The sequence below is a fragment of the Papilio polytes genome, unplaced genomic scaffold (genome assembly GCF_000836215.1).
Source record: "Papilio polytes unplaced genomic scaffold, Ppol_1.0 DF821400.1, whole genome shotgun sequence".
In the NCBI taxonomy this organism is placed as follows: domain Eukaryota; kingdom Metazoa; phylum Arthropoda; class Insecta; order Lepidoptera; family Papilionidae; genus Papilio; species Papilio polytes.
In genome coordinates, this window is record NW_013527804.1 from 1971983 (window position 1) to 1999715 (window position 27733).

General features: G+C 32.1%; 6 protein-coding genes across 6 annotated transcripts in view; 2 read left to right on the forward strand and 4 right to left on the reverse strand.

The window, feature by feature from the left end:
* Nucleotides 1–4026, reverse strand: part of LOC106108771 (seipin) — a 5817-nt gene extending 1791 nt beyond the window's left edge. Inside the window, exons 1-5 of the mRNA XM_013290031.1 lie at nt 3479–4026; nt 2989–3134; nt 1689–1773; nt 948–1065; nt 359–497 (exon numbers count right to left, since the gene is read on the reverse strand). Of these exons, the coding sequence (XP_013145485.1) occupies nt 359–497; nt 948–1065; nt 1689–1773; nt 2989–3134; nt 3479–3747 (757 nt within the window). The 5' untranslated portion in view covers nt 3748–4026. The remainder of the gene's footprint in view (nt 1–358; nt 498–947; nt 1066–1688; nt 1774–2988; nt 3135–3478) is intronic.
* A 342-nt stretch (nt 4027–4368) lies between these two features.
* Nucleotides 4369–8928, forward strand: LOC106108944 (valine--tRNA ligase-like). Its single transcript, XM_013290308.1, has 4 exons — nt 4369–4638; nt 4810–4919; nt 5240–5730; nt 6696–8928. Exons 1-4 carry the CDS (start codon nt 4398–4400, stop codon nt 8809–8811), a joined length of 2958 nt encoding a protein of 985 aa, XP_013145762.1. The 5' UTR covers nt 4369–4397; the 3' UTR covers nt 8812–8928.
* Nucleotides 8929–10264: 1336 nt separating this feature from the next.
* On the reverse strand, nt 10265–12508 carry LOC106108859. Its single transcript, XM_013290152.1, has 3 exons — nt 12047–12508; nt 11133–11382; nt 10265–10676 (listed from the first exon to the last, which is right to left on the reverse strand). The coding sequence occupies exons 1-3, from the start codon at nt 12311–12313 to the stop codon at nt 10597–10599; spliced, it is 597 nt and encodes a 198-aa protein (XP_013145606.1). The 5' UTR covers nt 12314–12508; the 3' UTR covers nt 10265–10596.
* Nucleotides 12509–12872: 364 nt separating this feature from the next.
* On the reverse strand, nt 12873–17855 carry LOC106108856 (piggyBac transposable element-derived protein 4-like). The gene is made up of 8 exons (XM_013290150.1): nt 17389–17855; nt 17085–17259; nt 16840–16938; nt 16683–16757; nt 16045–16149; nt 15668–15744; nt 15213–15296; nt 12873–15083 (listed from the first exon to the last, which is right to left on the reverse strand). Exons 1-8 carry the CDS (start codon nt 17457–17459, stop codon nt 13421–13423), a joined length of 2349 nt encoding a protein of 782 aa, XP_013145604.1. The 5' UTR covers nt 17460–17855; the 3' UTR covers nt 12873–13420.
* Nucleotides 17856–17913: 58 nt separating this feature from the next.
* On the reverse strand, nt 17914–19306 carry LOC106108858 (macro domain-containing protein CT2219-like). The gene is made up of 4 exons (XM_013290151.1): nt 18865–19306; nt 18688–18780; nt 18391–18466; nt 17914–18322 (listed from the first exon to the last, which is right to left on the reverse strand). Exons 1-4 carry the CDS (start codon nt 19240–19242, stop codon nt 18030–18032), a joined length of 840 nt encoding a protein of 279 aa, XP_013145605.1. The 5' UTR covers nt 19243–19306; the 3' UTR covers nt 17914–18029.
* A 166-nt stretch (nt 19307–19472) lies between these two features.
* Nucleotides 19473–27733, forward strand: part of LOC106108701 (neutral alpha-glucosidase AB) — a 21783-nt gene continuing 13522 nt past the window's right edge. Inside the window, exons 1-8 of the mRNA XM_013289961.1 lie at nt 19473–19654; nt 19742–19973; nt 20351–20478; nt 21097–21316; nt 24020–24131; nt 24760–24904; nt 25885–26022; nt 27294–27402. Of these exons, the coding sequence (XP_013145415.1) occupies nt 19743–19973; nt 20351–20478; nt 21097–21316; nt 24020–24131; nt 24760–24904; nt 25885–26022; nt 27294–27402 (1083 nt within the window). The 5' untranslated portion in view covers nt 19473–19654; nt 19742. The remainder of the gene's footprint in view (nt 19655–19741; nt 19974–20350; nt 20479–21096; nt 21317–24019; nt 24132–24759; nt 24905–25884; nt 26023–27293; nt 27403–27733) is intronic.

Consider the following 27733-nt stretch of genomic DNA (forward strand, 5'->3'; position numbering starts at 1 on the left):
CACACTCATCAGACGAAACGCGGAATTGCATCCACTTCACGCCTGTTTTCTGTGTGGTCGTGGTATTATTGGGGGCGAGTCGACCCTACAGTGCGAACATGTTAAAGCGGGCTCTACCACTGTTAAGCCATCTCGTGTCCTTTTTAACATTTGACAAAATATATAAACCAAACAGTGCTACAAAATAAAATACAATCATTTAGTGGTAACTATTAACAAATAATTATATTGTTATATTTTCGAGGATAACAGATAGCGTTTTAATGTGAAAAATGTCTCAAGTGAAGTCAACTATGCCTTCTCTATATTGAATCTCTGAATGTAATTCAATGTTATTCCTAACAATACTGTTTCTCACCAATAAGTGCAGATATCCGCGGCCAATAATACATGAGGTATCTCAGACCGGAGAAGTGCGCCTGCGCGTGAAGTTCGCAGGAGTACACCTGCGCGTGTCGCGACTGAACCTCCACGTACGCGTCCGTCACTGACAACTCCTGTACATTGCATAATAACCCTTATCTAGGACAAACCCTGAATTGGGAGGCAGAGGGGGTGGGGGCAACTTCCCCTACCTAAAGGTCGCTGATAAGGATTCTCTTGTCTTTTTAATATAAAAAGCATTTACTACTAGCCCCCCTGATAATCGGTTGCCCTCTTTGAGCATTGGTTAATCCCCCACTATTAATTGGCTACCCCTCTTTTATAATCGATTCCCCTCCCTTTGATATTCCGCTTGCCCCCTTTCTACTTTTTTCCCCCTCTTTTCTTTTAATATTACTGAATAGCAATGAAATTAATAATATTATATTTCATTGCTATCTGAATATCTGATATTCTGAAATAGACGATATAAATCTAAAATGATATAGACCTTTTAAAAACCAAATTAATTTCTACCATAACATATTTTTAAATGTGAAATGAATTACAATCATATAACTCACAGGATCATCAATAAAGTCTGTGAACAAATCGACATGTATTTGTTGTTTCTCTTCCTCCAGTCCGCTAACCAGCAGGGGAGAGAACACCGCCGTCCTTATCAAGTGGTGTAACTTCGACCTACGGGATACCTATCTCAGTGTTTCTTGTATTCAAAAAATAAATAGATACCATACTAATAACATAAATGGGAAAGTTAAGATGGATGTTTGTTAGAGTTTGTCAAAACGGCTGAACGGAATTTGATGAAATTTGGTATAGATGTTGAGGATAGTATGGAATTACACAGGCTACTCACTTTTGATATCTTCAATTCCACGCGAACGGAGTCGCGGGAGAAAACTAGTCAAAGCTATTTGATTGTTTACATTTGTTAAACTTTCAATCGCAAATGTTAAAATTCAAATGTTCAAATGACAACGAAGGCATTTGCTATTGGCTAACAATTACCGATACCACAGCAATCTTTGCTGCTATTGGCTTGTAGTTTTTGTTCCTTTCCCACATCACATAATTTTTTCTAATTCATTCACCCTCTAAATTAAATAGCGTGAAACTAGATTGAGACATCTAAAGCCTATAGACTATCATAAGTGTAGAGCTTTTCATTAAAAAAAAATATTTAAAAATATTCTGTGATTGCGGACATCCTACACAACAAAGTATGTTTACACTTATTATATTGTATTACTTGTAAATAAATATCTATCATGCCGTATAATTAGAATGAGGTAGGCAGTTACCTATGTCGTATCATAGTAGCTCGACAAGATGACGACACGAACACTCCGCCCTTAGCCCGCAGCTGCGCGCACACCATAAACATACCTAAGAACAAACGCCTACGAAATAATCAAAGTACGGTAAAAGTAAAGAAAAAACATCAAAGTAATAATAATTGTACAATATAGACATTACAGTTACAATAAGGTAGGTTTACTATTTTCAAGTTATTATTTCGTTACTTTTTAGTGTACTGTTTTTTTGAGAATATATTGTTTTGTTTTTAGTGCATTTTGTTTTTTTTGTAGTGTATTTTTTTTTTGGAAGTCGGTTTTGTTTTTTTTATTAAAAAGTTTTGGTCAAGCAAATGCCTATATGAGGGTAGAAAACCTCTATTTAAAGCCACAAACATTCAAAAATATTAAATAACACAATACTAAAAGAAAACAGTATTAAAAGTAATTAAGACTAGCATGTGTAGATATAAATAAAAAGAGAGGTGAGACCACGCTAAATACATGGTCTCTGCCCACCCCTCTGGGTTATGGCATGATAATATTATAAATATTATAAATTCCCTTAATTGAAACTTGATATTTTTTGAAGCTTTTTATTTGTATTTTTAATATGCAAGTATTTTAACATAATGCATGTCCACTTGTAGATAAGATAACCCAAGCTCCGTAACACTACAGTGATAAGACAGAAATATACACACATATACAATACTAATAACTATTTATTTATCTATACTGTTATAAAGAGGAAAGATTTGTATTTTTGTATGCATTGAAATAACTCAAAAATTACTGGGCCAATTTTAAAAATTCTTTCACTATTAGAAAGGTAATTTATCTGTAACATAGGCTATATTTTTATATCACGCGGGCGAAGTCGCGAGCGACAGCTAGATGAATTTATCACACTTCATATCCAATAATTGACATAATAAAATAGCTAGATGGCGCTGTACTCAATTTTGTAAACTTTCAGGTAAATTATGCATCTTTATTAATTTGCTTGACTTTGTCTGCATGGAAAAAATTATATCCAATTTTACTTAGATTACCAAGTAGCTTAGCTTTGTAACAGTAATATATACTTAAAATTCATTAAAATAGGGGTCCGGTGATAGGATAAGCAACAGTTGGTCTACCACCCAAGACGTCTGGGGCGCCAAATTAATTACTTAGCATAACATAAGGCTGCTAATCCCTCCCACCAAATCATGGTAATAAGTGGGGCGTCATAAAATGACGCCCAGGGCGCCCTGGGCGCTAGTATTGCTTAAACCGGTACTAATAAATAGTTAACACATACCTAAATCTTTGTTGATCTGAGTTTCCGGCATATCAAGGACCAATTTTATTTTATAAGGCTGTCCAGACATTAACAAACTGGTACGTCGGGTCAGTTGCACGTGCGCCGATGGGAAGGAACAAACGCCTATTTGTTCCTCACATGGCCTGAAAGTGGTATTTCAAAAACGGTTTTATTTAATTTGTCTTGTTTATGATGAAATCTAGTAATTGATTACACTCACATCCTCCGAAATAATCAAATATAACAATGTTTTATTAAAATTGTTTCTTTTTTTATTCAAATTGTTATCTGTAAATTCTTATGACATTGCAAAGATCATAATGACCTTGTTTTTCTAGGTCATTCAAAGCTGATTATTATTAAACATTAAAAAAATCTATTATGTACCTCAAATTTATGTTTTCTACTTACTAATAAATTATACTATAAATATGCTAAAATATTTCTATTTTTAACATTATAGCATTAAAAATTAAAGTGTACTTACTTGAATTGTAAATGAACCGGCCGTATATGCGTTACGTTAGGCATATAAATGTAATAAAATATAACATACATGAATATAGAAATCCACAAAATTGCCGACAAAAATACTAAAACTATTCCTGCTCTTAATAATAACTCCTTAACACTGTTTATTCCTTCGTTAGTTTTCTTTTTATAATCTAAATATTGGCGTCCAAGGAAAGCTTCGATAGGTATACGCACAAAATCTTTAAAAACTCTAAATGGATTTAAATACAGTAATAAAGCCATGACTTCTACATTCAAATGGACATTGAGACCTCAGCTTATCTTTACCAGTCAAGGAAACGGACCTAGAACTGGTGGGTAGATAATTCTTTCAATAGATAACGATAAAAATATTAATTTACTGCGGCTGAGTTCGATAATTTTGTTTGGATACTTTGTCATCCATTTCTACATTTTAAATAACACCTAATATATAAATTTAACTAGTAAAAATTAAGACATTTAATTGAATAAACCTCAGGTGATAAAAAATGATAAGAGGTTATTCAAATTTTATCAACAAAACAAAGTCAAATTAAACAATGTCATTGAGTGGCAGTCTGACAGCTGACAGTTGTTATATGAGACCGTAAACATTCCCAAGGACGCATGTTATTCAAATCTACATGTTCCTAAAATTCATTTAAAATGATTTTGAACTTTATGTAATGACAATCAAAATCAATTCAGTAATTTTCTAAATGTTGTAAACTATTCTGAAATAAACAAGCAGAAGGTATCCATTTCTTAACAGAAAATAAAATTGTAAAATCCGTTTAGAGCTTGGTCGAAAGTTGCATTGCTTTTATCTACAAAATGTATTCAACGAAAAAGTGTAAAGTCAAATTTTTATCTGTCAAAAAATAAAAATAATAACATTGATATTATTTAAAATGATAATAAGGAGAAATGTAAAAGTTTACAATTTAACTTTAAACAGTAGGTTCAAATCGAGCACAACTCGTATATTTACAGAAAATTTAGCAGCACCGGCTTACAAACCAGAAGTTGTGGAAGCAAATAAATACGATGAATGGGAAAGTAGAGGACTTTTTACTGCAAAGAATTCAAGCCAAGAACCGGTGTTCAGCGTTGTTCTGCCACCGCCAAATGTTACAGGAAAACTTCATTTAGGTTAGTTGCATTTAAACAATCTACATTGTATTTTGCGTAAAGTAATTTGAATAATATAATTCTTAAGCATACTAACCTAACGTTTTTAATTTTCTGAAGTTGGTCGTACTGGTTGCAAATAAATTTTCAATTGAAATCTGCAAGTAAATTTAAAAACAAACTTTATTCCAGGCCATGCCTTATCCTGTACTATACAAGATGTGATTGTAAGACGAAAAAGATCATTAGGTCACAATGTACTATGGCTTCCTGGTACTGACCATGCAGGGATTGCCACACAGGTATGATCTTGAAGTCAGAATTCTTCAAATTAAAATGCATTTATATTGTAAGAAAGGGTTATTCTCTATTATATTAATTAGAGATAGGTAACTCATCTATAATTATGGATGTAACCATTGCTTAACTATTTAGGCAAATCTGACTGGCCACTTACTCATTTATCGCCTTGTAATACAAAAAAAAATATCCTGTAGCGGCCATATTACTGTTTTATATATTTTTTGTTATTTATTAGCTATAAAGCTAATGTTAATTTTTAATAATAGTAAGTCTAGAAGTTTTAAGTTTTCCTATTCATGTTTTCCTTAAAATTTTTCAGGGTGTAGTTGAGAATTATTTAAAAAGCAAACAAAATGTCACAAGACATGAAATTGGCCGGGAAAAATTCAACACAGAAGTATGGAAATGGAAGGAGAAACATGGCAACACAATATGCAATCAATTACGTACCTTAGGCTGCTCCTTGGATTGGTCTCGACAAGTTTTCACAATGGATCAAAATCATTCACACGCGGTAAACACTGCCTTTATACAATTATTTGAACGAGGCCTTATTTACCGAAAGAAGGCATTAGTTAATTGGTGTAATGCTTTAAAATCCACTGTTTCTGATATTGAAGTAGAAAACAAACTTATTAGTACTCCAACAGATATAAAGTTACCAGGTTACAAAAACTTGGTAAAGTTTGGTTTAATGTACAACTTTGCGTATAAAATATATGATAGTGATGAAGAAGTTATTGTGTCTACAACTACACCGGAAACAATGTTAGGTGATACAGCGATTGCTGTACATCCTAATGATTCAAGGTATGTTTCATTTAAATATCTGATTGTCTAATAACATCGTTTTTTTTATAATAATGTAGCAAACGAACAAGCGGATACCTAAATCTACCGAGATGGAAAGCAACCGCTGCCCATAGACATTCGCAATTGCAGATACGTTCCCTACCCTTCATTGACAGAGAAGACGCACATAAAGAGGATATTTCCCCTTCCTATGCGTCTCCTCCACCATCCTTTCCTCTTAAGAAAAGGGTGGAAAGGAAAAGGGACTAAAATTAAGCCTCCGTCACCATACTCATCAGACTGTACGCGGAATGGCTTCCACTTCACGCCTGTTTTCTGTGTGGACGTGGTGTTGGTGGGGGCGAGCTGGTCAATTCGTGCGAAGGTTAAAGCGGGCTCTACCACTGTTAAACATCTCAACACATTCAGTGTCTGAAGTCACTGTGATATATGAAAACCGTATCGGCGTTGAATCTTTTTGTACTTCCACTTTTTGTTTTCCCCACGATTTCGACCACGCAAGAATAAAAAAAAAAATAGTAAGTAGCCTATGTGTTCTTCCTCATAGAACGTAATCTACATCTATGCCAAATATTGAGATCTGTTAAATAGTTTGGAGTTACACAGCAAACGTCCATCCATCCAAACTTTCGAATCTATACATATAAAAAAATTTGTGTCCCTGTTTGTATTATGAAAAGAAAAATTCTAGATTTGGAAACGAAATCGCATTTAAAAATTTTTGTCTGTCTGTCTGTCTGTCCTCAAGTCGCGTGTGTTCCGGGTAATTTCCGAAACGGCTGGACCAATTTCGACCGGATTCACTGAAGGGTAGCTGACATAGACATATTATAGACTACTTTTTTATTTTAATATTGCGTGGAAGAAGTCGCTGGCAACAGCTAATTTATAATAAATATGATCGATAAATTAGCGTAAAATTTAAACATCAAATTGGAGTAAAACCATATTTCATTGAACAGGTATAAACACTTACAAGGAAAAAGAGTAGTACATCCGTTTAGAAACGATACCATTCCTGTCATTTTTGATGAGATGGTCGACACTAAACTCGGTACAGGAGCTGTCAAAATAACTCCCGCGCATAGTAAAATAGACAACGAAGTCGCCAAACGACATCGTCTACCTTCCATACAAGTTATAAACGAAGATGGTTTGATGCAGACATGCCAATTGTTTGATCAAATGAAACGCTACGATTGCAGACAAAAGTTGGTCGAACATTTAGATGGAATGGGACTTTTAAAATCCATACATCCACATCAAATGACATTACCAATGTGCAGTCGAACTGGCGATGTATTAGAACATTTACCAAAAGAACAATGGTTCTTATCTTGTAGGAAATTGAATAAAGCTGCGTCAAGCGCTGTAATTAATGGTCAATTAAAAATAAATCCCGATAAATATATAAAAAACTGGATAAACTGGACAGAAGATGAACGTGATTGGTGTATATCTAGACAACTTTGGTGGGGACATCAAATACCAGCTTACAAATGTAGCGTTGATAAAGATGTAATATGGATTGCAGCGACTGATGAAATTTTAGCGAAAATACAAGCATCAAAATATCTTAGAACTGCACCTGAAGATATAAATATTGTAAGAGATACTGATGTTCTTGATACTTGGTTTTCATCTGGAATTTATCCATTCGCTGCATTAGGATGGCCTGAAACCTACAACAGTATTGATTATAAACATTTCTATCCTCTAAATTTAATGGTAACTGGTCATGATATCTTAGGTTTCTGGGTGCACAGAATGGTTATGCTAGGTATAGAATTAACAGGGAAATTACCGTTTAATAATATTTTACTTCACGGAGTAATTTGTGATAATAAAGGTGCTAAAATGTCAAAAAGCAAAGGCAATGTGATAGATCCGATCGATGTTATCAACGGTATTTCTTTAGAAAATCTTAAGATCAAAGCAGAAGAGATGTATAAAGATGGAGTACTTAATAAAGAAGAATTATATAAAGCAATAAATTATCATAAAACGAATTATTCTAATACAAAGGGTATACCAGAATGTGGCGTTGATGCTTTAAGATTGACATTATTGTCACAGGATATAAAATCTCATTTCGTTAACTTCGACGTACATCAATGTCATGCAAATAAATTATTCTGCAATAAAATCTGGCAAAGCATCAAATACATGCAATTATCATTCGATAAACTTAGACCGATCGAAGGAATAACACGAAACGATTTAACATATTTCGATAAATGGATTTTAAGCCGACTTGCGGAAATGGTTGACAAAGTCAATAAAGCTATTGATGAATATGATTTTCATTTAGCAACTAAAGCTATCAAAACATTGATTTATAGTGAATTTTGCGATGTATACCTTGAAGCAACTAAACCGGGATTTGATAACGAAGATGAAGCAATAGGATACGCTCATGCACACACACTCTCCGCTGTATTAAACACTTCATTGAGATGTCTAGCACCAATAATGATCTATATTACTGAAGAGTTAATACCAAAAATACCTGATTTCGAAAATAATATAATTCACAACTTCAACGATAAAAATAAACTTTATTTCGACTACCCACAGACAAAAGATTTTGAAATATGGAAGAATAAAGATTTAGAAAATCAAGTTACAAGATTATTGAATGTTACAAGTCTTGTTAGAGAATTGAAAGGAATGTATAACATTTCAAATAAAATAAAAACATCGATATATGTTAAAACTAACGACGATGTATTAATGTTAGATCTTGATAATAATGAAAACATAGTACTGCATCTAACAAAATGTGGGTATTTGAAAATAAATGTAGATGATTGTAAATATTCTGTTTCTACCTTACTTGATAAAGATACTGAAATTAAATTAGCTATAGATGACGAAAACGCATTTAATATTATAGAAGCAGCTAAAGAAAAACTAAGAAATAAAATTAAAAAACTTGAAGATAATTTAAATAAATTGGAAGCTAAATTTTCAACTAAACATTACATAACATCAGTGCCTGAAGTTACAAAAGCTTTAGATAAAGAGAAATTACTTGTAAAAAAGGAAGAAATAAAGCAACTACAAAGATTGATTTAAACGCTACGGATATACGCTACTTCAAAGCTACGAACTTGCAAGGCAAGTACACTTTAGTATATAAAATTGATTTAATGATTACCATTATTTTAGTATAAGCATACAAAGTTATTTATAAAATAGATCAATAAATATATTCATAAAAAATATTAAATTTTTTTGTGTCCTAAAAGAAATCAGTAATTCTTTTTTCAAAATTTCAAACTTTTATGGGCATCAAATAACGAATGATGATTTGATGAACGGAATTTTGCGTGTAAAAATATTTTTGATATAAAATTAAGAAATTTATACAAAAACATTATATTTATAAGTATAAAGTGTGCCTAAATGACATGAACTTAGCATTGCATAGGAAATTTGGCATATATCCCAAAATGGTATGAATTATTAATAATTATAATAATTAGGTTTAATAGGATTACATTTAAAAAATATAAAACCCTGATATTTTGGTAAAATATTTATTCTACCAATATTAATTACATATAACTTACTACTAAGTCTTTTATATATTAAACTGACATCAATTTCTTTGAAGTTAAGGTACAGTTCCACTGCGAAATAGTAGAAACATTGAATTTTATAAGTACAATTTATAGTTTATGTAACATTAGAAAAAAATAAAAAAAACCAAACCGTTTATACTAATAGAATTAACTCTTATTAAATTACATATCTCAAAACAAACACTTAAACAACTTAAAAACTATAACGTGAGCGACAAAATGTATTTAAAAAAAATAAACATTATAAAAAATATGATATTTTTTTTAATAGCTGTCGCCAGCATCTTAATCCGAAGAAAATTAAAAACAAAAATAATAAAGTATTAGTAGTCTGTTTTCTTCCAGATTATGTTTTATATCTGTGACAAATTTTTATGAGATCCGATACTGTTCTGTAGATACAAACAAACATCCATCCATAGAAGTAGTAAGATAAAAAGTGTTTTTTTTTTTATCAATTCAATTCCAGTGTAAAAACAACATTTATGGTATCGTGTAATTATTAACATTTACTCAAAGCAGAAAATAATAGAAAAGTTTATTTGGAATGATGAAATTATGAATATTTCCCATACAAAAATGTTAACTATTTATTAAGCTAACTGTAATTACCTTAATTTTTGTTGCATCTCAAAATTGAAATTATAATTACTCTTAAAACTAATATAATCTACATCTTTGTTTAAATAAATACTTTATTAAAGAAAATATTAATTTAAATAGTAAAGATGATATATTTCTCTCGAAAAAGTAACTTTTTTATTGATTAATTTAACAAAATCAACTTATATAAAAGTGTTTGGACTGGAATTTCCTAAAAGTTCTTTTTTAAAAACCATGCCTTGATATGTCAAATTGTTACAAATTGCACGTAAAAAAAATATGCAGCATTTCAAGAGTTAGTATTTTCATATTTATGTCATCAACTTGCCCTTATCCCTTATGGAGGGTTGGCACAGTATGTGCTGCTATTCCATACATCTCTATTTCCATGTTTATGTATTTTATTAATTGATATTTAGACAAAATATACTAGCAAATGAGTTAAAGTACCACAAACTTATTTTAAGAAAATAAATTCCTAAAATTGAAGTTTCGCCTTTTATATTATTAACTGGCAGAAATAATACCAATAACAATTCTACACTCTTGATAAGTTTGTGGGACTATACCTGCAACATATAAATATGTTTGTTTATACAGAATTTTATATAATAGCCAGTCTCGGACACATTTTCCATATTTTTTTTCTAAATAAAGTGCACAATATTTTAAGCTAGGCATTCTTTGGCACCTTACTATCGGGAGTAATATCTACTATCTTCCTTTTGCTAGCGTTCTTTTTGCTTTCTATATCTGTAAAAAAGAGATTATTTTCAATAATTTACATTTGTATATTCAACATATTACTTTAATATATCTAAGATTCAGCATTAACTATTTTTTGACTTTATTGTCTATACTATTATAATAAAGCGTAAACACACACTTTGTTGCCTAAGATGTCAGCAATCACAGCATATTTTCCCTACACTTATGACATGCTTAAGCGTTAAACTTAGGGGGTAAATATTTTGGATGTAAACCCTAATGTGGGAAAGAGACCAGAAGTTGTTGCCAACATCAAGGGAGCAAGGTTGCCTGGTTTGACATCATGTCATGTGGACATTTGCAATTGATAATTTAACAAATGTGACTAATAAAATGATTTTTTTTTTATAATTTTATGCGGATGAAGTCGCATGGGAATAGCTAGTGTTGAATATTATTAATGTTTAGGAACTAATAAAAAAATGTAAATAGGGTACTTACACCGAAGTTTGTTTCGTTCTCTTTTCTTTTCTTGCTCATGGTCTCTTACATGAAGGCTAAGTGTCATTAGTTCAACAAAACTTTCCGAACATATCGCGCATGCGTACATCGCAACATCATTTTTATTATCATCTTCCATTTGACATTTAAATAAATCATCTTCATATCTATCGGCATTCTTTATAACACCACCTGGTAATATTTCTAATGTTGGCCATTGATCTGATTCTTTGGTTTTTGGTTCATCATCCTGAAAATTTATAATTATTAATATCAAAATAATTTGTAAGGCAACATCTCCATTCCGGTAATAACGGAGTAACGGCTTGTGCCGAGGCAACTGTGGGATCCCTAGAAGTTAGTTAGTTATAAACAAGGTTTAGGCTAAGCGTCATCTGCGCTCGGCCACCTCAAGCCCGATGAATCTGTAAATGCCTCTTCAAGGCAAACAGTGGCCATTCAGACACAAAAAAAAATGCAACACCTGCAATGCTGTATGTCTATGGGTAGTGGTAGTTTCAATATTTCGTTGAATTTAGGTGACCGCTTGCATTTTTGCAACCTTATGATATTAAAAAAAAATTCAATTTGATATGGTAACCACTACAAATAGATGTTGACTTTTTAAAGTGGTAGATTCAGATTCTTGAATCGAAAGAGGGAACAGAAGGATATTTCCCCTTCCCATGCACCCCTCAATGCCACATCTCTTCAACATAATAATTCTGCGATTTTTAAAGTGATCACACTTCTAACCTATCAGAAATTTAAAGTTTTTAAGACAAATTACACACGAAACCGTCTGTAATCCATTATATATAAATTTAAACTGTCTGATAATTGTAGTTATTATTTTTTAAAGTAAGTGGTGTTTTCTAAAGTATTACAACAATACAAAATATTGAAGTTCTTACCAATTTAAGAGGGTCTGTACTAGATTCGACCTCTTCAGAAGGATTGCTATTTTCCGGGCAATCGACCATTTCCTCACATTTCACTGACACTATACTACTGGTGTCCGATTCCTCATCGTCGTTCGAACTACAACTATCATTACTTTCGTCGGCTTCTGTACGCGTTACCGTCACTTCAATACTCCTATCTGGCTGTACATCTTCCATTCGCACCAATGCCACATTCTCTAAGTCCTCACCATTCTCCAATGAATTCGTCGCTGACATATTTACATTTATCACAATCACAAATTCAAGACATTAGTTGAACTGATATTGTTGTTGGACATTCAAATATAACTTAAAAAAGGTATATTTACGATTAATATCTCTTATAAGATAAAATGCAATTATATTATGATAAACAAACATACGAAAACTTTCCCGAAATTAATGACATTTTGACATCTGAATGACAGTGACACATAAACAGACAATTTGTGTTGCCAACTTTATCCGCGATCTGCAAATAAAAGGTTTTTGCGTCTAAGCCTATAAAATTGTTATTTTATTCAATATCAAAGTGTTTATTTGTCCATTGTTTATCTATTATATCCTCGCTCCAAGTTTCATCATCATCATCATCATAGAATTATCACTGAGTATAATTTGCAACAACGGGAAGGGCATCGATATGATTGAAAATATCTTTGTCACTTAGGTGAAGCTGGGGTAGATAGCTAGTTTTCATTAGAAATATCTCATAGAAAATTATTACGGAGATTTTTCAAATATCTCGCCACTCGTTTGCCCCTATTTATTATAAAAAAAATAAGAAAAACAACACTGTTATTTAAAAATATTTATTAACAAATAGGCGGAAAATAGTAAACTTAAGTCTTTGATTCCTTAAAGCTATAAAATAAATAGTCACATTGTCACAAAAATAAAACAGACAATAGGGAAACTATTAAATGGATTAAGATTTCTTATTTCGATAATTTATAAAATATTTCTTACGTTTCGAAGATACACTACTTATACTTAGATGTTCAAAATGATTACGTCGATACACAAAAATACATAAATATGAACATTTAAAATGATACTCAGAGATCATAAATTATATGTTAATAAGATATTTACAACTTAGCAACTTGTTGGCAAACTATATTTTTGAGGCAACAGAATTTATGATTCACAGTAATAAGTATGCATGCACGGGGGTCGCAGAGAATCGAAAAAAGTAAGAGATTCCTAACATGAGATTTTAATGTCAAAACAATACGTCTCATCTCTTCTATTCTAGAGAGAAGAGGGACGAAAATATGGTTTCATACAAATCGATAAAAAGTGGAAACCTGTACTAAATTTGACACTCAGAACTGTCTTATGTCAACCAGAAATGGTGTGAAATTCTTCAAAGCATATATCAAGACAAAGGGCAACATTACAATCTGGACATTCGAAGGTAGTTTTGCTATCGCGGCCATTTTGTTTACACCAAACACATGCCTTACGTATAGAACACATATTGTTTATTTTTGTACCAAATTCCTCACCCGGTATAGATATTTGTCTTATAAAATGTCGCGCGGTTAACCGTTCTGCAGGAAAATTTGCCGTTATTTCTTTTTGAATTAAGCTTTTAAGATGGCGTTCGATAATCGTTTGAACTAGTGATAATCGAAAACCTAAAGAATCTATTTTGATGTTAGTCGACTTTTCTAGAAGTATACGTGCGTTATGAATCGTCATGTTCAATAGAATTTTGAATAATTTAAACTGCCATTTGTTCGTTTGCTCCAGGTATGGTTCGGTACAGAAATCCATGCGATGAATTTTTCTCAATCCACGTTCGTAATCATCGATTACTTTCAATTTCTGTTTCCGGGGTCCTTCCGCATCGGGATCGTTTATTTGACAGATGTCATGATAGTTTGACAAGTAGCATTGACGTTTCCCGCCATTAAAAGCTATCGCCATTAAATCGCCGCATTGACGTGCGACATATTCGCCATCATCTAGTGAAGCGTTTTTAATTATTGGTGGTATATCTTTAAAGTTACGCAATGTTCCGACAAAATTAACAAATTTCTGTTTAAGATACCTTGCTAATATCGGGGTACTAAACCAACTATCGGTGTACAAAGTATGTCCTAAATGCAGCAAAGGCTGTAATAATTTCATTATATACACGACATCTGGCAAACCAGAATTATTTTTACGATTCGAATCAACAAGAAAGGACCAAATGTAACCGGTTTTCGACTCACATAAATGGCGTATTTTAATACCCAACGGACAATTCGTTTTCCACAAATTAGTTGATTCATCAATACAAATATCTTGCTCTAAATTGTAAAAATCTTTAAATTTACTATTTAAATGGTCGATGAGAGTTCGAAAGTGGTAGAGAAGGTCATCAGGGTCATTCGGATCTTTAGAACGATCGACTATATAGAAAGATCTTATAAGCTTCATATATCTATTTTCAGAGAGAAGTCGCCTAAAGACATCTGTCCTTAGAATTGAAACATTATGGGCGTAGCAGGCCTTAATAGTTGGCATTTTGATTATACCTAACATAATCCAGAAGGCAAATAAAATTAGGATTTCATCAACATTAGTCTCCATCCAATTATCACTATCTGTCATATTTTGAATATCAGCATATTTATTTGTCTCTGTAGCAATATATAAAAGAATACCATTATCCCAGAATGCTCGAAAACTTGCATAAGGGCTGGTAAACACTGAAGTAGGTCCCATACTTTTATTTAGAAACGACTTTTTAGTACCCTGCCAACCTTTTAATGGTTTCCATTGAAAATATTCAAAATCTTCCTCTTGTATTTGATCTTTAACTTTATCGATATCATTGTTTTCCTTTTCAAGAACATTTGAATTTAGATTTTTTTCTTGTGAGTCGAGTTCTTCATCTGAGGTGTATTTTTCAATTAACGGTTTTATTTCTTTTACAATAGGTATGTTTGAGGGACGGCCTTTATAGTTGCCTCCCCATGAGTATGGACCTTTAGGTTCCTTTGTTGCTGGTCTATAAAAATTAAAAATATTTAATGCAAGTTTACATAGTAGACAAATTGACGAAAAATATTGTTTGTCTTCATAGAAATAGTGAGAACCATAGAAATAGTTTAGATAATGCAAACTAAGCAATACTTACGGTGTATTTGTTATATTATTTATTGAATCGTCATCCTTAGTATTATTTTGATCACTATCTTCAACATCACATTCTACAGTGACCCTACAAATTACAGAAAAATCGATTTCATTTTTTTATAATTTAATTACATAAAAACATATAACATAAAGTTTTTTACTAAATTTATCACCTATATTGGCATATATCACCTGTTTATAATATTAGAATAGATGTATTCTTGTATTTTTGTATGTATTGAAATAACACAAAAACTGCTGAACCAATATTAAAAATTCGCGAATAGAAATTGCAAGCAACAACTGGTAATTTATAAAATAGGAACCCTAAAAGACTGGTATCCCTTTTTAAATTGTCACATCAATATTGCCATGTTAAAAAATTTAAATTTCATCTTATCATAGAAATATTGTCTTTGAAAAAAATTTGTTAAGAAAATAAAATTGATAACTCACTCAATAGAATGTGATAATTCTTCCTCAGGTTCAATTACTTCATCCTTTACTGAGAGTGGTGTTTGTACAGGGAATGACTGTAAACAAAACCTTTTAATATTGTGGAGCAGTTGAATAGTCAGCTATAGTTTAAAATGTGTTAAATATTCCATAAGAATAACTATCAATATTATTGCAAATCATACTCGGAAACATAAGTAATTGTCAAAAGTAAAAAAAAAACATGAATAGTTCCATTTTGCTGCAAAACCATAAGTGTAACAATAACAATAACATTTATAATGAGATTTTTATCCATGTATATTTTAAATTGATGTATTAAATTTTGGAATATCAAGCTGTATCCCTTACCTTTAAATATCTAATTTCTATCTTACCGTTGGATCGAAAGTGATTTCTATATCGTCATCCTTGTCACTCCCATCAGTTATCGCATCATCCGTCTCTTCATCACCATCATCCCGATTATTACTTATGAAATCCTATAATCAAGAGATATTTTATATCTTACTAAAATAATAAATGCGAAAGTGTAGAATAGAACCAGAGGATAGTCTGGACACATAGGTCACTTTTGGTATTTTTTCTTTAATTCCATGAGGATGGAATCATGGGCGAAAGCTAGTAGATTAACATAATAAAGCATAGTACTTTGTTACATAGGCTCTTAGCAATCACAGCATATTTTTTAATAAGAAGCTTTTCACCTAATTCACACTAGGCACATTTTCATCCCATTTAACTTAGGAGTCCACCTTGTACTGATGTATATTTTTTTTTATATGTACATTTTTACTGAAAAGGAAAACTTTGTAATACCTGCATATATCTGTCAAGAAATTCAAAGATATGTTAAGTCAACAAGTATAGTAGCATATGAGCTAGTCACCCTTAACTTTAGGTAGGCATAAAGTCTCTCAGTGGGGGTGAATAATGAGCTGGTGATGACAAAACTAGCATATGAAGATTTTTTGACATCACAATTAAAGCAGAGTAGATATCAAGTGTCACTTACAGCTGCAGATTTTTTTGATCTTGGTGATTGGTAAACTTTCCTTATGACCTCCTTGTCATTAGAAGGTTTCGTATTCTGAAAGAAAATACATCAGTGGTATATGAAAAGGAAAATTGTTAGGAAATGTTAGCGGTTTACTATATTTAATTAAACTTACATAACCAGGCACTTGTAATGTAATTGTATTTGTCTGTTCTAATGTTGGTTCATTATTTTTATACCTGGAATATCTACATTGAACAGAATTAGCCACACGCTGAAAAAGTAAGAAATATAGTAATAATATATTATGAAAATATTATTATTAAATGTCATTAACATCAGTACAGTGTTTTTAAACGTTTTCTATATTAGAAATTTTAATTTTTATAACTTATGGAATTAATTAATAAACAAACTTACGTGTTTAGATAGTGTTGGTACAGCATAGTTTCTTAAGTAAACCTTGAATTTAGTTTTATAAAAGCAATAGCTTTCAAAATGCTTACTACACATGCGGTCGTATTTACTTGGTTTCCATTGTTTTCTTCCAGTAAATGCTATCCATTTATTTCTCGTATCGTCGGCTTTAGGAAATCTGTAATTTATGAATTGTAACTTCCTTATTTATAATAGATGAAACTATTTTTAAATCCAATATATTTTGTGCTTATATTTTATAATCACAAGCTACGCTCATAGAGAAATATAATAACAAAGTGATTACGTGTGAAAGGTTATATTTTCACATTTCCGTTCACTTCGATTTACACAGCCCAAAACACAACAGTGAACCATTTTCTCATAGATTTTTAGAACTGAATTAGATTTCTCTCATCATTGTTAATAATTTTCGATTCCATTTCAAAAACATAGATTATTATTTATTGATTTTAAAATGACAGTGACATTTCTTTCGGTTGGGGCTTTTTGTCAGTTTGTGTTCAACAAAAACAAAGACCTTCTATTCATAAAGCCAATCGAACCAAGTAATTTTATGTAAAATCTGAGAAAAAAATATATATTTTGTAAGTCATACAACGACTTGAAAACATTATTACTAGGATTTCCAGGCCAATTAATTGAGCAACCTATCGAACAATCAATTTGCGTATTAATTATGGGAGTATCAGCTCTAATAAAGAATATTTGCAAAGGATAATACATAAAATGTACAGATGTCCAAGAAAACAACGATAAGTCTGTACTATTTATTTTATTCTTGATTTCACACATGTAAATAAAATGCTGATAAAAAAATCATTCTTTATTGCTTCTAAATATACACAAACCCATGCAATATCAATACCATTTCATAATTAAGGAAGCATTTCATGCTTTTTAACTTGTAGGTAGTTATAATATTTATTAATCAACTGGGAAGTATAATTGCAATAATGTCTCATAGATGTCCACATCTATTGGCATAAAAGTGCAGAAAATAACCCTTTGCATATTGTCATCTGATTCCAGATATTTCCGTACAGTCCTTAGAGCAATATGTGCCGCTAGACGATTCGGAAAACCATAAATTCCAGTCGAAATACATGGGAATGCTATAGAACTGAAATGACATTCACTTTTAAGTGCAAGGCAATGTTCGTAGCATGATTGAAGTTTTGGTGCAGAGCCATCTTGTGGCCCAACTGTGTGAATCACATCTGAAAAAAGTAAACAAATTAAAAATGCAATTTCATACTTTATCTGTTGTATAATAATTTCTACTTACACTTAGCTGGCAAATCATATCCACTTGTAGCTTTTGCTTGACCTGTGGGACAACCTCCAAGAGAATTACATTCATCCTACAATATAACAGAAATTGTTAATAACATTTATAGGTTACAAGTAAAAAAACACTGTACCAAAGAATAACAAGATAAGAGATATAACATTGCTTTATTGTTTTGAAATTATGATAAAAAATAATAACCTTAATGTTAATAATTTTGATTGTTGGATTTAAGATCCCTTGATAAATATTGAATTAGAATGGAAAAAAAGTAATTAAAAAGGGGAATATTACCTGTAGTAATGGTCCTGCTGCACGGTGGATAGCACCATCAACACCACCACCAGCTTTCAAACGTGAATTGGCTGCATTTACAATAGCATCAATCTAGACAAATATTATAAACAATTAATAGTCAAATGAATTTGGTACAAAGAAAAATCTTTTCATACTGCAAAGATGTATACCTACCTCTAATTTTGTAATATCTCCCTTAAAAATTGATACCTTCTCAGCAAGGTAGGCATTCTTATCATGATTGATATTAATTTTTTTCATTTCATTATGATCATCTTCTGTATGCAGTTTCGTCTTTATATGCTCATTTTCTTTAGCGTATTTAGACCAAGTGTAAATGTTGTCCAACGTAATATATTCACAAGTTCTGTAAAGTTTTCTTTTTTCTTGTAATGGTAAATTTAGAACACGGTTCTTCTCAATCTTCCACTTTGCTTGAGTAGTCATTTTTGTTAAAAAACACGTACGTTGTATTTTATAATTGAATATTGACGAGTTGACTTGAATGATGTTTTTACAAAATTGTGCGCATTGAAAAGCCGGCGATAACATTTCCTTGGAAAGAATTTTATTTGACGTTTAAAATTTAATTTGATATACTAAATTGATTGGATAACGAATCCGGGTTCACATGCATTTTTACATAAATATTTTCCGTAATCTATAAGGCTTCGAAAAACTTAAAAAGTGAATTAAAATTATATTTTTAATTTATTTCAACAACAATTTAATGTAAATTATAATTTTAACGCAGATTAACTAGCAACACACACAATAAACACTTGTCAAACCAAACGTCAAAACGGAACAAACGAGATTTCTCCACGTAACGGAAGCGTGTGTTTTATCTCGATTACTGTGTGGAAAAAGTATATTCAAGTCATATTCTTTGAGATGATTTTGTAAAATTTAAACCTAATTCAAAGTATATTGATATCAAGCGCCTACACGACCCTACGGCCAGGTATTTTCACAAAAACTAGTATTTCTAGTGTCATTGTCAACCCGGTCTTTGTGTATGTCACTGATACCTGAATATTTTTTTTTTCAGAATGAAGCCGCTGGGTCTTCCATTAATATTTCTATTCGCAGTTACCGTGTATGGTGTAGATAGGAATAATTTTAAAACATGCGATCAGTCCGGTTTCTGTAAACGGCTGCGATCATTCAAACCAGAGAAATCTCAGTACACACTTAATTTGGATACCGTTATAGTCCATGGCAATATTTTATCCGCAGAGGTGTCCACTGTTAATACCGAAACTGAAAATAAAATCCCATTGGTAATAATTTCTATTTAACTATTGGTATACTATAACTAGGCAATTCAATTATTTATTCTATTTATAGCCATATTTTATTTTTAGAATAATATACAGTCCTCTGACGACCTTCAGTATACAATTTGCATAACCAAGGTTTAACAATACTTTCTATTACAAAATTTCACTATTTACTACACTAAAGTAGCAAATGACATAAAGTTGTAAATACATATCCTATAAATGGAATTTTCATAAAAAGGAATGAGGAAAATATATTAAAACCATGCTATTGTTTATGATGAAGTGGGCATTTAACTAGTGTCTATGAATTTGGTTGCTGCAAGTTATATGTTATAGCTATAAATGTTTTCTATTGTAGTTATGTTTTATTTCAGTGGAAGTATGCCTTAACATTCTCGGCATTAGTAGATGGCACATTCAGGATTCAGATTGATGAGGCAGACCCCATCTATCCTCGATACAGGACACAGCTGGCACTTGACGGAGAACCCAAGGCTGATGGGTGAGTTACTTTTATGGTATATACTCAAAAATTAAAAAAATCTCCTTTGTTTTATAGCAAACATTTTTGTGTTAGTATCATGTTTTTATTTTACTAATTCTGTGAAATTTCCTTTATACACCAAAACATAGTTATTTCTCTTTTGACAAGACTCTATTATATTAGCTTTTGTCCAAATTGAATTAAAAAAAAAACTAAAGCATGCTTATGTATTCTTCCTGACTATTCTCTACACATATGCCAAATCAGTTTAGGCTACAAACTAACAAACATCCATCTATCCATTTGAGCTTTTGCATTTATAATATTAGTAAGATTTGGTAGCTGTTAACTTCACCTTTGGCAAATTTCTATGCCCCTTATATTTTGTATACTGGTAGAGGCACACCTTGAAAGGGATGGATGGATTACATGAAAGATGAAATGATAAAGAAGGGGGTGATGACTGAGATGACGGATAAAAGAGTTATGTTGCGGACAAATCCTGTCACACCCTACGGGAGTAGCATAAGGAGGAAGATGATGTACATAATAAATGTAATGTTTCATACCCATATCATATACCAACAATGTAAACATATGTTTTCTTAATAAAACCTAACTGTTTAATTCTTGCAGACTTCAATTAGTGTCCAAGGAAGGCGGTAAGCTGACCTTGACTAACACACAAGGTCACAAAGTCTTGATAACCGCGGAGCCACTCAAGTTTGAGTTCCTCGATCAGAATGGTGATGTAGCCGTGGTGATCAATGAGAACTCGCAGCTGCTTATCGAACCATTGAGACTGAAGCGGGAGAAAAATGATGAAGAAGAAGGCAATGAGAATGCTATTGAAGTTGTAAGTTGAAATTTAATATTTTAAATTATAACTAGCGTTTGACTGTGACTCCTTCTATATCTTCAATTCTTATGATTAAGATCTGTCCATTTAGGCTACAAATTCCAACAAACATCTATTTATCCATACAAATTTTCGCTTATAATATTAATAAGATGTTAGTGCCGTCATTCAGTATGCATGTAAAGTTTCCAGTGGGGAAAAGCCTTAAATGCCTCATATTAAGGAAAGGTAAAAACCTATTCTTGTAACTTTTCGTAAGAGTAAACAATTCTTTACTCAACAGTATTTTTTTAAATTATTGTTTAATGTATCATTCTATGTACAAGACAACATTATTACTTAGCATTGAAGGCTATATAATAAATAAGATATCAACGGGAAGGGAACAGATTTGACTGAAAAGATAAGAGTCATCACCCAGGCGAAGACAGACCGGATCGCTAGTATTTTAAATTGCAATCAAATGCAACCTTCAATCTATCCGATATCAATATCTTTGACCGTGTTACACATTTCCTTAAGATCTCTATGTCAATGATCTATTTATCTTACTACGTGACTGATAATGTTTACACGCTTTGTGTTTTCAAACACTATTTGATAGCGGAAATTGAATTGTCAAGAGTATGATTGACAATGTGTTGTTAAATGTCATGATGTTTTCATGTATAATTGTATTATACTTTCTGTACTAATATTATAAAGAGAAAATATTTTCATTTTTGGATTTTCGTGTGTTGAATTAAATCAAAAACTACTCGGCAGGTTTCAGAAATTCTTTGAATAAAAAGCTATGTTATTGCTGACTTATCTAAGCTATATTTTTTAATTACACATGGACGAAGTCGCAAGTAAAAGCTCGTACTTATTATAAGTGTGAATGCTTGGATTTATTTTTTGACTATGACAGCGAAATTAATCCCAATGAATTTTGGAACATATGTAGAAAATAATTGCCCTAAACCTATAGGGTGTTTATCAAGTTTTTCTTTCCTCGCGGACAAATATGCAGGCATACACTAGTTTGTCACTGGCAGGCTAGGCGTTAAGCTAAAAGTTTAAGGGCCTGTCCCATCAAATTGTATATTGTCTGATAACAATCCTATGTGTTAAAATGTGACAGTGACGTCATTTTAAACTATCTGAGCCTTTATCAGCTAATGGTGGGACAGGCCCTAAAACATTTAGTTTGGTTTATCTAACTGTTGAACCTAGTGCACCAACCACACATAAGTAGGATCAGGCACATAGATGATGATTAAAAATTAACCTTTAGTATTTAATTAATATTATCTTACTAATATTGTAAATGCGAAAGTTTAGATGGATGGATGTTTGTTGTGAATTTGTAGCCTAAACTGCTAAACGGATCTCTATGAAACTTCATATATGTAGAGAATAGTCTGGAAGAACACATAGTCTACTTTCGTTTATATTTTAATTCCATGCAGACGGAGCCGCGGGCGACAGCTAGTTTTAATATAAAATTCTTAAAACATGTTTATGTAGACGTTTTTCGACAGTAAATGATTGTAATAGAACACAAAAACAGAATACAATTAAGATAACGCACAAAGAAAACGGTTTACCAACAGATGTTACGTGACCCTTTTATCTAATTACTTATTAATTAAGCATCTATGTGAGGTTATGCGATCATAATGTCTATTATGTTATTAATAATAAACAATAATTTATTTACTTGTCTTATATAAGGAATCTTCTGTTTAAAAAAAAGATTCCTTTGTGAAAATTTCACATCAAAAGTGAAAGTTACAAATAATTATCAAGAGGAAGTTTTTGTTTTGAGAGTAATTTTTTCTTACTAGATTTACACAGAGACTTAATAACCAATCAACGATTATAGGCCTAATTTTAGTCCCTTTCCTTTTACACCCTTTTCTTAAAAGGAAAAGATGGGAAGGAAAAGTGGATTAGATGGTAGAGGAGACGTATAGGAAGGGGAAATAACCTCTTTATGTGCGTCTTCTCTGTCAGTTAAGGATAGGCAACGCATCTGCAATTGCGGATGTTTATTGGCAGCGGTCGCTTTCCATTTCGATGGATTCAGGTGACCTTTTGCTCGTTTGCCACCTTATGTTATAAAAAAAAAAGTTTGGGAGATTATTTATGTAAAATATGTCAATTTTACTTTCTTACTAATGCTGTATGGATGTTAGAGTTTGTAGCCTTATCATTTGAATGGACCTTGATGTAATTTGACATAGACATAGGGATAGTTTGAAAAAACACATACTCACTTATGTTTATTTTTTAATTCCACACGGATTCGCGGGCGAAAGCTAGTTAATATATAATTTAATGTCTTACATAAATGATTGTTTCGTTAATTTTTTTAAAAGACATTCCTAAGACATATATCCGATCATTTGGTCGAGAGATAATGCATTATGGAGATGAATGTGCTGTCAATAAGTGACGTCATAATACACGAGTCACAATTCATTGATACTTCTTTGTTTTGCAATGTACTTTAATCGCACGTGTTTTTATTTGATTACATTGAACTTGTGTCTTTGTTTTATTACATACTAGCTGTTGCTAGCGATTTCGTCTGCGTGGAAATAATAAAATATAGCCTATGTCACAAATTAATTGCAGCAGATACTAAAATCCAAAAATACAAATTTTTACACGTTATAATATTAATATTGATATGTTCCTCTATGTTTTTTTCAGGAGGAGGAAGGTACATGGGGAGAGAATTTCAAATCCCATCACGACAGCAAACCACGAGGCAATGAGGCTGTGTCACTCGATGTCTCCTTCCCTGACGCCGATCAAATCTACGGTAAGTAGTATTTTAACATTAGAGAATTTATTAACCAACTAACAACATTCTTCAGTTATTGTTTATGCAATGTTATTTGTATTTAGTTACAATATTAAATTTTATATTTTAAATTTAGATGTATCTCTCTTGTATGAGATTAAATGAATTTAATATGTAAAAGATATACTAGATGGCGCTAGAGTTGTTTTAGAACACGCTATTTCCTTTGTCAGCTGCTAGTTTTTCTATTTCCTTTGTCATTATATATAATCGTATTTGGTGATTGAGATATATTGTAGTTCTTTTATATACGTTCTGACCACGTGAAATTAAAAAAAAAAACAAGGTAGCCTACGTCTTTTTCCGGACTATCCTCTACATCTATGCTAAATTTCATCCAGATCCGTTCAGCAGCTTAGGCTACACTCTAACAAACATCCATCCTTCTTAACTTTCGCATTTATAATATTAGTATGATAGATATAGACAACAAATATAATATGTAAAAGCTATACTAGATGGCGGTAAAGTTGTTTTAGAACGCGCTATTGATGTTTTGATACTTTCTTTCATAGAATTTGAAAATTTTGAGACACGTTTCTGTTAAATACAAGTAGCATATAATGTGTTATATGTATTCTATCAGGTATACCGGAGCACACGGACAAGTTCGCTCTCCGCACGACGACGTCTGGAGAACCATACCGGCTCTACAACTTGGACGTGTTTGAATACGAGCTGGACAGCAGGATGGCAATATACGGCGCTGTGCCTGTTTTATATGCACATGGGTATGAAGAATTAAAATATAACGTTAATTTTACACTAATCGGCTATATTAATAACACTATTTGTTTATTAAAATACCAATAACACATATGTACAGTTAGAGCCCTTTGCGGTGGTCCACTTTGGGAAAGTTTGCTTTTTCCTTACAAGATGTAAACTCCTTACAACTACAGTATTAAGTATGTAGTAGTTAGAGCAAACATATAGATAATAAAAAGCAATAGCAGATGATTTTCTGTAAATACTTATTAATTACCACCTTTATGATATTGTTCTTTATTTTAATGCGTAAAAACCTGCAAATAACTACTAACTTATTGAACACTGCCTGATTCCAAGATTGTACATTCGGGAATAGTGGCGGTGTTACACCTTAGACCCTACAATCGTTTGAACAATTTATAAAATAGTCGCGGAACAAAAATCAATACAACGCGGCTTATAAATCTATACATATAATAAAATTGGAGTTTCTGTAATATCAAAAGAAAAATTCCTGATGTCGGGAACGTGATGTATTTGCTTTGCTGATAACTAAAATCGCATTTAAAAAACGATTGCCTGTCTGTCTGTCTGCAAACCGCATTTTGTTCCGGGTAATCTCCGAAACGACTGGGCCGATTTCGACCAGACTTTCACTGGAGGGTAGTTGACATGGATAGGCATATTATAAATTACTTCTTTTTTTTAATTCTGCGCTACCATAATCGCGTATTGGTTGGTCCAAAGCGCTAACGAAGTTTGCGGGCGACAGCTCGTGTGTCTATAAGAATGTCGGTTAATGACACGGCTAGTTTGTTTTAATTATTATTCCTCCGTTTGCAATAACTGCTATCTAGTTAGTTATTTGTAAGAGGCGAAGACTCATTGTAATAAACAACGCAAGGTATTTTCCTAAAGTGGGACACCGCGGATTTCCGCCACTGTACATTAGTTATATAAGAAAAATATTCCTTGTATCAGTATTGTACTTTTTTGACAGGTCTAAACGTACAGTAGGAGTGTTTTGGCACAACTCAGCTGAGACTTGGGTGGATGTAGTCAATTACGCGGATGGCACCGTCGTGTCATCTCTCGTCAATCTGGTCACAGGAGGTCATAAACGACGTGTCGACGCGAGGTAAGTTTGTTACTCTCCTATGTGCTTCATGTTTATGAACTAAAGTATTCTCACCAAAGATTATTAGTACATTTATTATGTTAAGGGCATTTCCACCAAATTGTAAATTGTCTGATAACAATCGAACGTGTAAAATATGTGTCTGTGATGGAAAGATCGGATTTTATTACCTTATCTGACAGCAACGTAATTTTTAAGGTCTGTAGTGGGCTAGGCCCTTATTTTCATAACATAACTGAATGATAAAACAGCACAATGACCGAGTTGTATGGAAATTACACTTTCCTCTACTTAACGCTACTTCACTTGAAATTAAACATTTATTGGAAGGATTAAAATAAAACATAATTGTACAATATTATACCAGAGATTAATTCTAGAATATTCTATTTTTTAAATCGAAGTTGTAAAAGTATTGCCTTACAGTAGACCATGGCGGAACTCTGTAGCCGTCATGTATGGACACTAAGGCTAAATTAATGCACCCTTATGTTGAATTATGAGAGTGATTGTTTCTTTAAGTATTTACTCTTGCAATATTAAGGCGACAAACTTCTGAAATCAATAAATATTATATTTTTTATCTAGTAGTAAAAACCAATTTGTTAGTGACTCAAGAATGTGAAAGACACGTTTTTAAATATGTTTATAACTAGCTTTCGCCCGCCACTCCGTTCGCGTGGAAGTAGCCTTCGTGCTCATCCAGACTATCCTCTACATCTATGCCAAATTTCATCTAAATCCGTTCAACCGTTTAGGCTACAAACTCTAACAAATATCTATCTATCCATAAGATTTAACTGTGTACAGTGTTCAGATTAGAATAAACATATTCGTTTATCTACAGTCAAAGAAATGTGTAAGTGGTGTAAGAATTTTCAATAACGGCCCAGTAGTTTTTGAGCCTATTTATTACAATCAAAGTTTTCTTCTCTGAATATAATATATATTAAGATTTATTATATTTCATATATCTTTATTTATTATTCTCTATATAATACATTTTACAAGATTTGATATAAAAATAAAATAAAATATATTATATAAAAAATAGAGCACCACCGGCTGCGGAATCCGATGACTCAAGCAACCAGTGGTCAGGGCAGAGACAGGAACCTCCTCACTATGCGTGCGGTTTCTGAAATAACCGCCTTTTGTATAGCGTCCTTTATCCAACTGTCTAGCGAGAGCTTCTTGAGGTTTGGTCGTAGCTCTTCGCTATTAGCCCGTGTGCCGAATTATTCTATTAATGTTTAATATATCATTATTAGGTTCATCAGTGAGTCTGGTATAGTGGACGTGTTTGTGATGCTGGGCAGCAAGCCAGCAGACGTGTTCCGGCAGTACACCAAACTGACTGGAGTGGCTCCATTACCACCGGTAACTATGTCTTCTATTATGTTACGGATAATGAGACCTACGTTAGTTTTTAAACTATCGAGAAGTTACTGATTTTATACATTTTTTAAACAATAATTTTTTTATTGGTAGTAGAAAATATGTGTTTGTTAGTTACATTTTTCATTATGTTTGTTTCTTTATTCAGAGCCATTTAATAATTACTTACGGAGTCCTTCATATATAAATAATGTGAGAAATCTTCATTTAGTGACTTATCTTACCTTTTTATGACTTATTAACTTACTGTGTTGTTAATTTTCTCATTTAATCTCGGTTAAGGGTGAGTTGCACCATATCGCCGGTTACCGTT